The 13,530-nt window shown below is 35.4% G+C and overlaps 1 protein-coding gene across 30 annotated transcripts in view; it reads left to right on the top strand.

Moving 5' to 3' along the window:
* The window catches only part of RALGAPA1 (Ral GTPase activating protein catalytic subunit alpha 1), a 202,896-nt gene that overhangs the window by 182,196 nt on the left and 7,170 nt on the right, over nt 1-13,530 (top strand). For 11 of the 30 annotated variants that reach the window (XR_004423152.1, XM_033107300.1, XM_033107290.1 and 8 more), the window contains one exon: nt 10,495-10,619. Coding sequence is in view for 29 of the 30 variants with exons in the window: in XM_033107300.1 (XP_032963191.1) it covers nt 10,495-10,619 (125 nt within the window). In the remaining variant the exon portion in view is untranslated. Of the gene's footprint in view, nt 1-10,494; nt 10,632-11,219; nt 11,251-13,530 lie in introns of all 30 variants that reach the window. The other 19 variants (XM_033107286.1, XM_033107292.1, XM_033107285.1 and 16 more) reach the window with 3 other exon arrangements.

Below are 13,530 nucleotides of genomic sequence, written 5' to 3'. Positions count from 1 at the left end.
TGGCCTCTACTCCCATGACATTAGTCTCCTCACTAGTTTTTTAGGAGAACAAACATGAGGAAAGAGGCACACTGAGTGTTTAACAACTGGCCCTCAAGAGCAGGGGGAGACCCCAATTTGTGACATTCGTCAAGTTCTACGAGGTGGAAACTGCCACCATAGCCAATTTTAAGCCTACCAACCATCTTACAAACTTTATGAATATTGTTTAGTAGTACTCTCCAAAATTTTTTAAAGTCTGTAGGCAAAACTCTCCCTCTTCCTACAATTACTGTTCTTGGAATCTTCATACAAAGAAGGGACATGAAATTCTTAAGTGCTAAAACTACAAAAAAGCCACGGAAATATGAGTGTAGGCAAGTGCTTACTAAGTTTGGAATTTCAAAATGGGCCTTAAGTCCCTGAGGCTATGATCAGCACAGATCTAAATACTTCATACTTTGCCTTTACTTAAAAAGGAGCCAATAGGTTTTTCTTATTTACAAAAGAAAACATTAAACCTGCATTTAAGGGGTAGTTAAGCAACGATGTGTCTTTGAAGTCTGCTTACAATTATATTTTTCATAACTCCTTTTTCTGAAAAATTATACTTTATATTCATTCGTGCTATGTACAACATATACAGAGGGTGCCAAAAATATATATACACATTTTAAGAAAGGAACAAACTGTATTAAAACTGTAATACTCAATATATACTGGTAACAAAAGATGAATACAAGTCACGTTTGACTTCTGCAATACAAGAGGTGCTCAAAGTGGTTACCATCAGCATAATTTTAATACAGTTCTTTCTTAAAATATGTATACATTTTTTTGGCACCCTCTGTATGTATCACATCTTTACCCATTTATCTATCGATGCTTAGGTTGCTTCCGTATCATGGCTATTTATTGTAAGTAATGCAGTGAACATAGGGATGCATGTATCTTTTTGAATTAGTGTTTTGCATTTCTTCAGGTAAATGCCCAGAAGTGGAATTGCTGGGTCATACGGTAGTTTTATTTTTAATGTTTCGAGGAAACTCCATAACTGTTTTCCATAGTGGCTGCACCAATTTGCAATTCCACCAACAGTGCATGAGAGTTTGCTTTTCTCCACATCCCCGCCAACACTTGTTTGATGATAGCCATTCTGACAGATGACTTCATTGCAGTTTTAATTTGTATTTCCCTGGTGATTAGTGGTGGTATCTTTTGTTTTCCTTGCCCAAGGAGACATATCCAAAAAAAAATATTACCAAGATGTTAAAGAGTTTACTGACTATGTTCTATAAGTTTTATGGTTTTGGGTCTTGCAGGTAGTTAAGTCTTTAGTCCGTTTTGAGTTTATTCTTGTATATGGTGTAAGAAAGTGATCCAGTTTCATTTTTTGTATGTATCCAGTGTTCCCAACACCATTTATTGAATAGATTTGTCTTCACCCCATTGGGTAGTTTTGTCTCCTTTGTCATAAATTAACTGGCTATATAGGCATGGGTTTACTTCTGGGTTCTGTATTCTGTTCTGTGTTCTATTGATCTATGTGGCTGCTTTTATGCCAGTACCATGCTGTTTTAATTCCCACAGCCTTAGAGTATGGTTTGATATCAGGTAGCATGATACCTCCAACTTTGTTCTGTTTTCACAAGATTGCATTGCCTATTCAGGGTCCTTTGTGGTTCCATGTAAATTTTAGGATTATTTGTCCTAATTCTGTGAAAAATGCCATTGGTATTTTGATAGGGATTGCACTGAATCTGTAGATTGCTTTGGATTAACGATGTTAATTCTTCCTATCCATGAGCACGGTATATACTTCCATTTATTTGTATCTTCTTCAGTTTCTTTCTTCAGTGTCTCATAGTTTTCCAAGTACAGTTCTTTTACCTTCTTAGTTACATTTATTCCTTGGGTTTTTTTGTGTGTTTGTTTGTTTTTATGTAATTGTAAATGGGATTATTTTCTTAATTCCTCTTTGTGGTAGTTCATTATTGGTATATAAAAATGTGACCAATTTCTGAATATTAATTTTGTATTCTGCTATTTTACTGAATTTATTAGTTCTAATAGTTTTTTGGTGGATTCATTAGTGTTTTCTATAAATACAAAGTGTGATCAAAGAATACGGTGAATGTTTAAATTTAAAAAGCAATTTATTACAGTAAGAGACATTGCCATTAATCCTCCTCAAAATACCCCTCCACACACACTTCAAACACACTTATGCCTTTGTTCTTGCCATTTTCTGAGGCAATTCTGGAAACCTTTCGTGAGTGTCTTTAATTGCTTTGTCATGGCTGCCTCGATGTCTTGAATCGATTAAAAACGTTTACCTTTCATGGTCTTTTTGACTTTGGGGAAGAGCCAGAAGTTGCACGGTACCAGTTCTGGTGAATAAGGTGGATAAGGACACACCATATATTTTTATTTGATGGAAATTGCCATACCAGAAGCGATGTGTGACGCAGAATCTTTCCATTGTGATCACAAAACACAGTGAATGCTGCGGCTGAGTGCCATCCAATGGAAAGGCAGGAATTTTCAATATAGGAAGCGGTGCGTCAAACCCCTTCTTAACAGTGTGTGACAAGTTTCAACTTGTTCAGTGCAGTCAGTCAGGTGTGAGCTATAGTTGAGAGAAGGTGTGTTTTAAAGTGTGCCATCTTCCATCATCTTCCATCATGATACTGCTCCCTGTCACATATCGCTTCTGGTATACAACAATTTCTGTCAAATAAAAACATTACGATGTGTCCTCATCTGCCTTATTCACCAGATCTGCCCCATGTGACTTCTGGCTCTCTCCCAAAGTCAAAATGATTCAGGACATCAAGGTAGCCACAACACAGCTAAAGACTCATGAAAGAGGACTTCCAAAATTGCTTTAGAAAGTGGCAAGAACGATGGCATAAGTGTGTTCGAAGCAAGGGGGAGTATTCTGAGGGGGATTAATGGCGATGTGTCTTTTATTGTAATAATTTTTTTTATTTAAACACTCACCATATTTGTTTGATCACACCTTGTATAGTATCATGTCATCTGAAATAATGAGTTTTACTTCTTCCTTTCCAATTCAGATGCATTTTATTTCTTTTTCTTGTTTCATTATTGTGGCTAAGGCTTCTGATACTGTGTTGAATAAAAGTGGTGAAAGTGGACTTCCTTGTCCTGTTCCTGTTCTTAAGGAAAACACTTTTAGCTTTAATCCGTTGAGCATGTTAACTGTCAATTTGTTAGATATGGCCTTTATTATGTTAAGGTCTGTTCCCTCTGTCCCCACTTTGCTGAGAGTTTTTATCATAAATGGATGTTAGATTCTGCCAAAAGCTTTTTCTTCTGTTGATGTGATCATATGATTTTTATCTTTCATTTTGTTTATGTTATGTATCATGTTAATTGATTTGCGGCTATTGAACCAGCCTTGCATCCTGGGAATAAATCCCATTTGATCATTATGTGTGATCTTTTTAATGTACTGCTGGATTCAGTTTGCTAATATTTTGTTGAGGATTTTTGCATCTAGGTTCATCAAGGGTGGCCTATAATTTTTTTTTTTTGGTAGTGTCTCTGTCTGGTTTTATTATCAGCTTAATGCTGTCCTCGTAAAATGAGTTAGGGAGCCTTCTCTCCTCTTCAGTTTTTGAAATAGTTTGAGAAGGACAGGTATTAATTCTTTGAATGTTTGGTAAAATTCACCCATGAAGCAACCTGGTCTAGGGCTTTTGTTTGTTGGGAGTTCGCTGATTACTGATTCAATTTAATTAGTAGGTATCTGTTGAGATTTTCTGTTTTCTTCTTTATTCAGCCTTGGAACATTTTGTTTCTAGGAATTTATCTATTTCTTCTAAGTTGTCCAATTTGTTAGCATATAATTGTGCGTAGTATTTCCTGATAGTCCTTTGTAGGTCTATAGTGTTGATTGTCACTTCTCTTTCATTTCTGATTTTATTTGGGCCTTCTCTCTTTTTTTCTTTCTGAGTTTGGCTAAAGGTTTATAAATTTTGTTTTATCTTTTCAAAGAGCCAGCTCTTGGTTTCATTGATCTATTGTTTTTTAGACTCTTTTTCATTTATTTCCACTCTGACCTTTACTGTTTCCTCTCTTCTACTCACTTTGACCTTTATTTGGTCATCTTTTTCTAATTCCTTTAGGTGTAAGGTTAGGTTGTTTATTTGAGGTTTTTATTGTTTATTGAGGTAGGCCTGTAAATTTCCCTCTTTGAACTGCTTTGGCTGTGCCCATAGATTTGGAGTCATCATGTTTTCATTTTCATTTGTCCCAAGATACCTTTTTATTTGTTCTTTGATCTCATTAACCCATTCATTTTTTTAGTAGCATGTTATTTAGCCTCCACGTGTTTGTGTGTTTTTCAGTTTTCTTCCTGTAATTGATTTCTAGTTTCATACTATTGTGATCGGAGAAGATGCTTGATATGATCTCATTGTTGTTAAATTTATTGACACTGGTTTTGTGGCCTAACATGTGGTCTGTCCTGGAAAATGTTCAATGTGCACTTGAAAAAAATGTATATTCTGCTGCTTTGTTGTGAAATGTTCTTTCATTTGGGATATGTTTCTTTGCCTCCTTATTTTGACTGACTCCTTGTATTTGTTTCTATGTGTTAGGTAGATCTGCTACGTCTCCTTGTCTTGGCAGAGTGGCCTTATGTAGTCAGTGTCCTGTGAGGCCCAGTGACACAGTCTTCCTGTTCACATGAGCCAGGTGCTCCAGAAATGTCCTTTGTGTAGGTTGTTTGTGTCCTTCTGTTGTAGTTGAATCTTGATTGCTATTGGCACATCAGTGGGTGGTATTGACCCTCAGGCTGACTAGCTATGAGGACTGGCTGTGACTATAGCGGACAAGCTGTTGTGCAGGGATTGACCCCATAGAGTAGGAGTTGCTTTATTGAGTCTCTGGTGCCAGCGGAGTCTGCCCTTCGGGTATGTCGTTTGTGGAGGTGGTTGGGTGGCGCTCTCATGTGGTCTGAAGCCATCCACCAGCTTTGTTGGTTTTGGAGGCTCTTGGGAGGGGTTCCAGTGCCGGCCAACGTCAGCTACCATTTGTACCCAGTGTGGGGCCTCCTAGTGGGTGCTACTAAGTGACCGGAGGTTGATTGCTGCTTGTAAATCAAGGTGGGCTGCCACTAGTGCCGGGTTTGGGACCCTTTGAGGGGCACCACGATATAAGTTGAGGCCAGCTACCTCTTTTACTGGAACCCACTTAGTTGAAGCTGCATTCTAAGCCAACAGTTGCTGAAGCTTATGCCAGGCTTGGGGCCACCTGATGGGAGTTACAATGCAAGCTGAGACTAGTCGCTCCTTGTGCAAGGCTTGGGGCCATTTAGCAAGAAGTACAGGGCACGCTGAGGCCAGCCCCTGCTTGTTAGGGGTTTGCCAATCTTGAGGGATTTTAGGCAAGTCCTGAGCACAAACCGAGGTAAGCCACTCCTGTAGAAAAGCCGCTGGAAACAGCTCGGTCAGAAGTGTGGTTGAGTGGGGTGGAGTCTCAGGGAATCACTATAGTGAGGTGAGCGGTATTAGCCAACTTAATGGAGAGCTCAGATTTGGTGCCTGCCTGTGCTGAAATCTGGGTGTGGGGAGTACTCAACAAAAGAGCAATGGTGCCTGTTAGCACTTTGTCCCTAGAGAGAGCCACCCTGACCTTGGTCCCTCTAGCCCTCACCTCCACGCCAGTCAATTCACTTCCTCCCCATATATCCCTGGCGCTCTTCAGGCTGCCACCCCTGAACTGGAATCCAGAGCAAGTGAGTTTGTGAGCAGTTTAGTCTGTGCGTGGCTCCTCAAAAGGAACGCCTGGTACTCCAGCCACCCTTCATCTCACTCCGCCACAATCCCTGCTGGTTTTCACAACCAGATGTTATAGGGACTCCTTTTGCTGGCATTGATATCCCCAGTTCGGGAGACCAGTGTGAGGCTGGAACCCCCTTACTCCTCAGGGAGGACTTCCACATCCGAGATAGGCCTCCCAATTATTAATTGCACGTGACCTGCCAATTCAGTGTCTCCGGGCCTCCTGCAAGTCTTGTAGTGGCTTCTTTAGATCCTTGGTTATGTGACTTCTGTTCAGCTAGTCATCAGTTAGTTCTCCCTGATGGTTCTATAATTGAGTTGTAATTTTGATGTGGGCATGGGAGGAAGCGAGCACAGCCTTTGCCTACTCCGCCAATTGACTGGAAGTACCCACAAATTACATTTGAGCTAAATGTTTGTACAACCTACTGGGCTTGCCATGGAAGTAGTGATCACAAAACTGAAAGTTGCCTTTTCTGACAGTAAAAGTATTTCAAAATTACATTACATAATTAAGAAAATTATTGTGGAGCATGAAGAACTGTTGCTTTGTTAAAACCAAATCCACCTTTTATTCTTCGTATATATCAGTAAAATGAAAAACATGGACTGATTTACCTTCTGCAGTATCTTTTTTTCAGATTGTATTTTTCTGAAAAATCAGTTTCCTCTCATCCAAATAAGTGAAAAGTCTCTCTACATACCACAAACAAGAAATATTATCAAAGAGTTCTTGCTTATGAATACAGGAATATTTCTTAAACTGACATTGAAAATTGTCCTCATGGAGACAGCACCTGTTATTTACAAAGATTTGACCCAAAGGTCAAAATAAACTATTTTCAGGACAGGTGTAGGACTTTTGGGTGCCTTGTATTTGTATGTTTTATCTTTAACATCCCTATGACATAAATAGGAGCAGATGGAGGTATCCCCATTTAACATACAGATGAACTGTGGCACAGAGAATTCATGCACCTCTTTTCCAGGACTGGACTGAAATTAAACCCCAGTTTCTTGACAGCTGGTCTTGACACAGTGACAGAGGACCACAAATAATTTCATACATAAGTTTAAAAAGTAGTTACTTAAAATGAATAATGTTAATTTTATGAAGTACAGATTAGATTTAAACTATGCTATAGAAAATGTTTGGTTCTCATTATTTTTAGAATATTCCTTCCTCCCTTTTCTGCTTTTACAGAAAGTAGAAGGAGGATTAGTGGATAATTATATTGCTGTGATTGCAGCACCTGTGTGTTATTTCTTTTGATTGGCTAGTTCTGTATTAAAGATTCCTACCAGCTAAAAGTCTCCCTCATCAAATGGCTTTTTATTAGCTAGTTTTGGCTTAGGTGGTTTTAAATTTACAACAAAAACCTTCTTAATTCAACTTAGACTTGTACTTTAAATTTTGTTCTAAATTTGTGAGTTTACCGCGTTACCTTTTTATCATCTCACCCATTTCAGTTTTTAATTTCAGTGCTAATGGCAACGTGCACTCACAGTAAGAATATACTTTGAGCTATCCTTTTGTTGGTAGCCATCAAGTTTGTGTATGCCACTCAATTTATAGGTACTAATAACTCTTCCCTAGAGAGCTGCCTTTTAAGAAATATCTAACCTATTATAAGGAGATATAGGAATTAACCGCTTTGGTTTTTATGGTGACCATTTCAGATGCTAACAGCACTGTTTACAACTTTTTCATTATCTCAGTCACCAGCAGCCCCTTGTTTGTGGACCTAAGACTATGGTTTAAGTACTTAGAGTCCATTAAATCTCCTCAATACGACATGTTTTCCAAAGTAAAAAGGGTAGAAAGATGTAAGTACTATAGATTGGGTTGGTTTGTTTTGATCTTGTTGTTAACCTATTTGGCCACATCAAACTTTGAAAATTACAAAGAATTTTTAGGTTAGTTACCACAGACTATAGTTATTTACTAAGCTAACAGTGTTTTCTGAAGATAACCCCCCAAAAAGGAAACTTCAGGCATTAGCCTGCCTAATTCGTGATGAGTGTTGTAGTTTTTTCATTTAAATTCAACCATTAATGATTGTTTCACTCTTTAAAAATTGTTTTAGAAATCATCGTTTTCACTAATGAAGATATTTTGTAATTTTATTAAATACATCGTGTGTTTTTACAAATTAATACATTATGTCTGGATAATTTTAATTTGTATCTTTTTATATTAGGGTTTCTTCAGTTTTATAAATCTCCTTTTGTATAGTGAAATAGAATTACACTTTAAAATGTATTTTATCTAGACAGTCATTTTTTGCTTTGATAAATTTCACTACATTGGAAATGTCTTCCCTGGTTCAGAAATATTAACATTTGCTTTCTTTCAGCTTAATTTTTGTGTAAACTCTAAATATAATAAGATAAAAGTAAAATATTTCATTTATAGGCCTTGTGAAAGTAGAGCATTTTAAAAGCAGGTAGGTGTCTCCACCCTACTTTTCATGAAGCATTTTACCCATTCAAGCACTTTTAAAAACAGCTTGTTTTGATAGCAGACTGTTCTCCTGTGGGCCTTCAGCCTTTGCTTCCTGGCAGCACCTTTGGTGCGAAAAGAGAGTGATCAATTGGGAGACTATCAGTGCCAGCATGCATAGAGTGATAAGTTAACACACCACTGGGAATTTCTAGGGCCCACCAAGATACTTCACTTCTAATGTGCTAACAAGCTCATTTTTCTACCTCTTGCCTCTTCAGTTATTTTTTTTCTCAGAAGAGCTTAGAAGTTGAGTGCATCAGGCATAATGAAAAGCTCTGTAGGAGGGAGAAGCAATAACCCCATTTTTCCCTTTTCAGCCAAATAGAAAATTAGTTTCTGGTAATACACAAAGGCCAGTATTTTTTGTACAAGGGGCACTGCTGTGAATCAAAGGACTCTATTAACTGCAGAAAATTCGGCAGCTGTGAATCTCCCCCAATGAAAAAAGTACTTTCCAACAAGTTGTGAGATATGTGGTATTATTTAGATTGAACCATCAGTTTCATCCTCTTCCATTTAGAACCATATACCTTCTTTTAAAAGTGTGCTATATTCCTTTTCTACATCAACACTCAAAAATGTCTATATGATCCTTCCATATAATGCTTACTGCTGTCATTTTAATATAGCATCTTGTCCTATTGCTACCCATTTTAGAAGTAAAATTATTTTGAAGTTCAACCCCAGTGTATAGAATTGAAAATAATGGATAGCAAGGAACTGAGATTCAGATTATTTCAATATTTGATGCATAAAATAAATTGTAATAAAAGAGTCCTCAAGCCATTTAGAGGGCAAAAGACATCACAGTGTAAGTCAAGTGCCTAATGAATATAGTAGTCTTACCTTTACTCTTACGCTTTTCTCCTCTTTTTAATAACCTTTTGTAAGTGTAACTGGTTATGGTTTCTCCCATTGAGTTAGCTTCCTCAAATTTTTTTCTTGGTCTTGATTGTAGACTTTGGCTATACTATCTAGAATGTAGTTCTACACTACAGTAATTGAATTGCAATTTTTTTTTAAAAAAAAAAAAGAATTTTGAGAAGAAAATATTAAAATGAAAAAATTCTGTGAAAAAAGAACCAATAGGCAAATTTTTATTATTGTTTATACTTATTTAAATGTCTTATGTAAAGCCTATCAACATAGCACACTGAGTACAGCAGGAAAACTTTTAAAAGTTGTAGAAGAAAGGTTAACTGATTTCTCAGTTCAGGAACTATACGACATGAAGTCAGCATGTGAGTTTTTCTTGATAATTGTATGTTGCTGCCTGCTGCTCCACATTTTGACAGCCATTTCCATAGTTGCTTTCGTGAACAACAGAAATATTCTCTCTCTTTCTCGCCCTCTCTGTGCTAACAGCACAATCAGGCCTGCTGAAACAGGAAGCCTGGAGTGGGTTGTTCAAAAGCAACAACACTTCAAGGTACTGGTTGCTTGTCAATAATATCAGAGAAGAAAATGTGGTGAAAGGGAAGTACAGTATTTTTCTGTCAGTGTCAGTGCCCTGTAGATGCTTTGTTAGACAGTATTTAGGAGTCCTGTGGACTCTTTGCAAATATTCCTGCTTGTTTCGGTGTTATAATTGACTAGGTATTTTTTCCTGACATACAGATTCAACTATGTATTTATCTTAACTGCATGGAGTTATTCGAGGATTACAGCAACAGTAGTCTTCCATTCAAAATGAGAAGAATCGTTGGGAAAATGCACAGATTTTAGAAAAGGAGGAAGATATGCAGGAATTTTTCACAATAAATCTTTACAAATGAGAAATATAGAATTTCAGACATAGTATTTTAAGCAGTATTACACTATTTATTGCACAGCTTTTCAGAGTAAATCTGCAGATCGAAGCTGCTTAAAAAGATGAGCCTAGGCTGACCTCATAGCAGTTGAATCTTTTCTCAAGTAAACTTCCCTTTCTTCCAGTAGTTTAGTATTACAATTATTTTCTAATAAATGTCTCCCTGCTAAGTTGCCATTTATAGTGGTATCCTGAAGTGTATACTTATGTTAAATACTATTTTTACTCTTTACAAAGCCATACTTTTAATATATGCAAGAATAATTCGTGAATAATTATATTTATTAAAAACTAATAGTTTAGCAGTCACAATAGTCCTTTTTGATGAGATGTATTCTTTTCCAATATAAGCTGTATTTAAGTTCATCCTTAACTGAAGGAATCAGCTATGAGGAGAGAGCACGAAACCTGCAAACAATTGTCCAGCACCATTTAGAACCAACGACATTTGAAGATTTTGCCGCACAGGTTTTTTCTCCAGCTCCCTACCATCATTTACCATCTGATGCCGGTGAGACTAAAAGCAAGTATTAGTTACTTGTCATTATTGGAACTTGAAATGCAATACCCTTTTGTTCTAAAAACTCTTAAAATAATAGAAAACTTGGTGGAATAAAATTCCAGTCATTGAAATACAGTTTTCATCATTATTTAGTATTTGAATTTGGCCTATAAATTTGATTTATGCTTTCTTTTACCTAAATGGAGTCCCTTTAAAAGTCAACAGTCTTCATGAAAGTACATGCACCACATTTTATCTGAGACAGTGGGCTGTGTCTGTATGTTTCATGGAATCATTACTTAAGTATCTGCAAAAGGAACACAAGTTGAGCATGCACTCTCTGTCGACTTTAGAGGATCAAATTTTATGGCCAAGAGTATTGCTTTATCTCTAATTTTAAAATAAAGGTAAATAACTGGTCTAGATTGAGAAGTACTTAAAACAGTAAATTATTTTTTTTAATATTTAAAGATTATAAGAGGGTAATGCATTTTTATTATTAACTAATTTTAAAGAATCAATAAGAAAATAAATGACTCATGGCCTTCCTATTCTGTAATACTTTGCACTCCTTATGATTGTTTCATTTATTTTATTTTCCCTCTTTAGATCATTAAATATCAGTTCTGTTTATCTGAAGGTAAGACAAAGTGTCAACCAAAACATTCTTTGTTCTTCCCCCATTTTCTTTTTTAAAAATTAGCAAGCACTAAGCTTGTAACTCAGACGATAAGCAAACTTAACACTGCCCTGGTTCATACTAAACATTTCAGAAATTGTCACTAAATTTCTTTCAGAATTATACTTACTAACCCAAGTCTGCATGAAACACTAACACTGGTTCTGGGATAAAAATAACTAATAATAAAAACCCTCGGTTGAAATTAGTTACACCTTATTGTATTGACCTTTTTTTGTTTCTCAGCATGAAAAACTAGTACTACTGAACTGAAATGGTGTGTCTTTGTATTTTGTAATGTGTTGCATTGTTACTGGATATCTTAACTCATCAGATAGTTATCCTGTTGTGTGCCTTGCACTTTACTAGGCACCTGAAATACAAAGATGACTATTTTGATGGTGTTGAAAGGACTCAGGAAAAGAGAATACAATATACTTGAAGTTCATTCTAGTAAGCCTTCAAATTCTCTTTTATGTTTTCTTTATACTAAGGAAGTTTAGAAGGCACAGTACTCCTTTTCTGACCTAATTTGAAAAAAAAAAAATTACTGTAATTCTCAGTTGAGGTTTAGTCAATGAAATTAAAGCTTCCATTCCTGTCACCGTTTAATTGTCCATTATAAAAATAATTTTACCAAAGAACTTCAAACTCTTTTGATTAATATAAAGGACCTCGCACAGGGAAAATTATATTAGACTAGGTTGAATCTTTCGAAAGAGATTAAAAAGTCTAAGATTCACTTCAGTGGATTGACACTATCTAAAACTAGTTAGGCATTAAGAAAAGGATAAAAGGAAGATATTAAAAGTAAATTAATGAACAAAATAAAAACTAGCTAAGTATATGGAAATTTCATTTTTAATAATAGAGAATATCTGATAAAATAGACTATTAAAATAGATATGAATAATGCTTTGTTATATCATACAGTTGAGCTGTAAATTTCACAACTGAAAAATATTGGTAATAGGACCACATTCAGACTAACTTTTCCCCTTAAATATATAAAGGCTGTCATTTTTCATGTTGTAGCTGTTTATCAGCTGGAGTCCTTCATATTCCTCCTAATGTTCTTTTCATATTTTGCCTATTATCCTGCACATTTTGCCAGATAATACAATATGGGAAGTAAGGAGTACTCTCACTTTCTGAGACATTAAGTAAAGGATGATACAGCAACCAAGTTAAGGCTCTGCCGGCTTCATTTTTCAATGTATTTTTACTATTTTATTTACTCTACAACTTGTTTAACATAAAACTTAACTTTAATTATCTAAATAGTAATGAAAATGTCGATTTTAAAATAAACCTAATGCCATGTTACAAATTCTCTTCAGTTAATTTTTTTAAATTGTCTTTGCCTTTATGAACCATTAGAAACATACACTCTAATTTTTAAGAGGATGTTTTTACCTATAAATAACTTGGTCCAGTATTACCAAATACATTTTTATGGTTTTTCCAGACTGTTATAGTTATTAAAGAGAAATTTTTAGCAGAGTGGTTCACAGTTCAACACAATAATGTAAAAATGAAATATTTACTCCTACTGTAACAAAAAATATTATCTGAAAAATGATTGTTTTATTTTTCTTCCAGTTGTATCAAATTTTGATTTTCCTGTCCTAAACCAATCCATACATACAGAACTCCTTTTAAAGTTGTAAGTCAAAGTGGGAGAGAGAAGTCATGAAATAAACCACATAACAACAATATGGACCTGACTTAACGGTTTACAAAAATTATGTAATAGTGTGAAGTTTTTTAGGTTCATTTTTCTTTTTTAACATATGATAAAAATTTGAGGAAATGCATCATAATTGAAGTAAAAATCAACTCTAAATATCCTATACATACTCCATGTATTTAAAATAATACTAATGCAGTAATTTGAAATTAAGTTTTAAAGCAATGCCAATATGATCATCATATAAAGAATATAATCTTCCTAATCAACCCTATAATATAATTCAGTGGAATAATGTGGAAAAAGACTATTTTCTAAATTGAATTAACTTGACTTAAGATTACCTAAAACTTACTTTCTAGTTAACAGTAATGTACCAACTGTGATGACATTGAAATCCGAAAGAGGATTTTTCTAGATAATTTTTAGTATTTAAATATGAAAAACATTTTGGTGTATCATAGTTGATCCATCAATATCATAACTGTGTTTTCTCAAAATGGACTCTGTCTATGACAGTAGACTGATACTTAAGGGAAATTATTTTTATC

Source organism: Rhinolophus ferrumequinum, chromosome 6 (assembly GCF_004115265.2).
Source record: "Rhinolophus ferrumequinum isolate MPI-CBG mRhiFer1 chromosome 6, mRhiFer1_v1.p, whole genome shotgun sequence".
Lineage (NCBI taxonomy): Eukaryota > Metazoa > Chordata > Mammalia > Chiroptera > Rhinolophidae > Rhinolophus > Rhinolophus ferrumequinum.
Note: the sequence above shows the minus strand (reverse complement) of the source record. Positions and strands in the feature narration are given on the sequence as shown.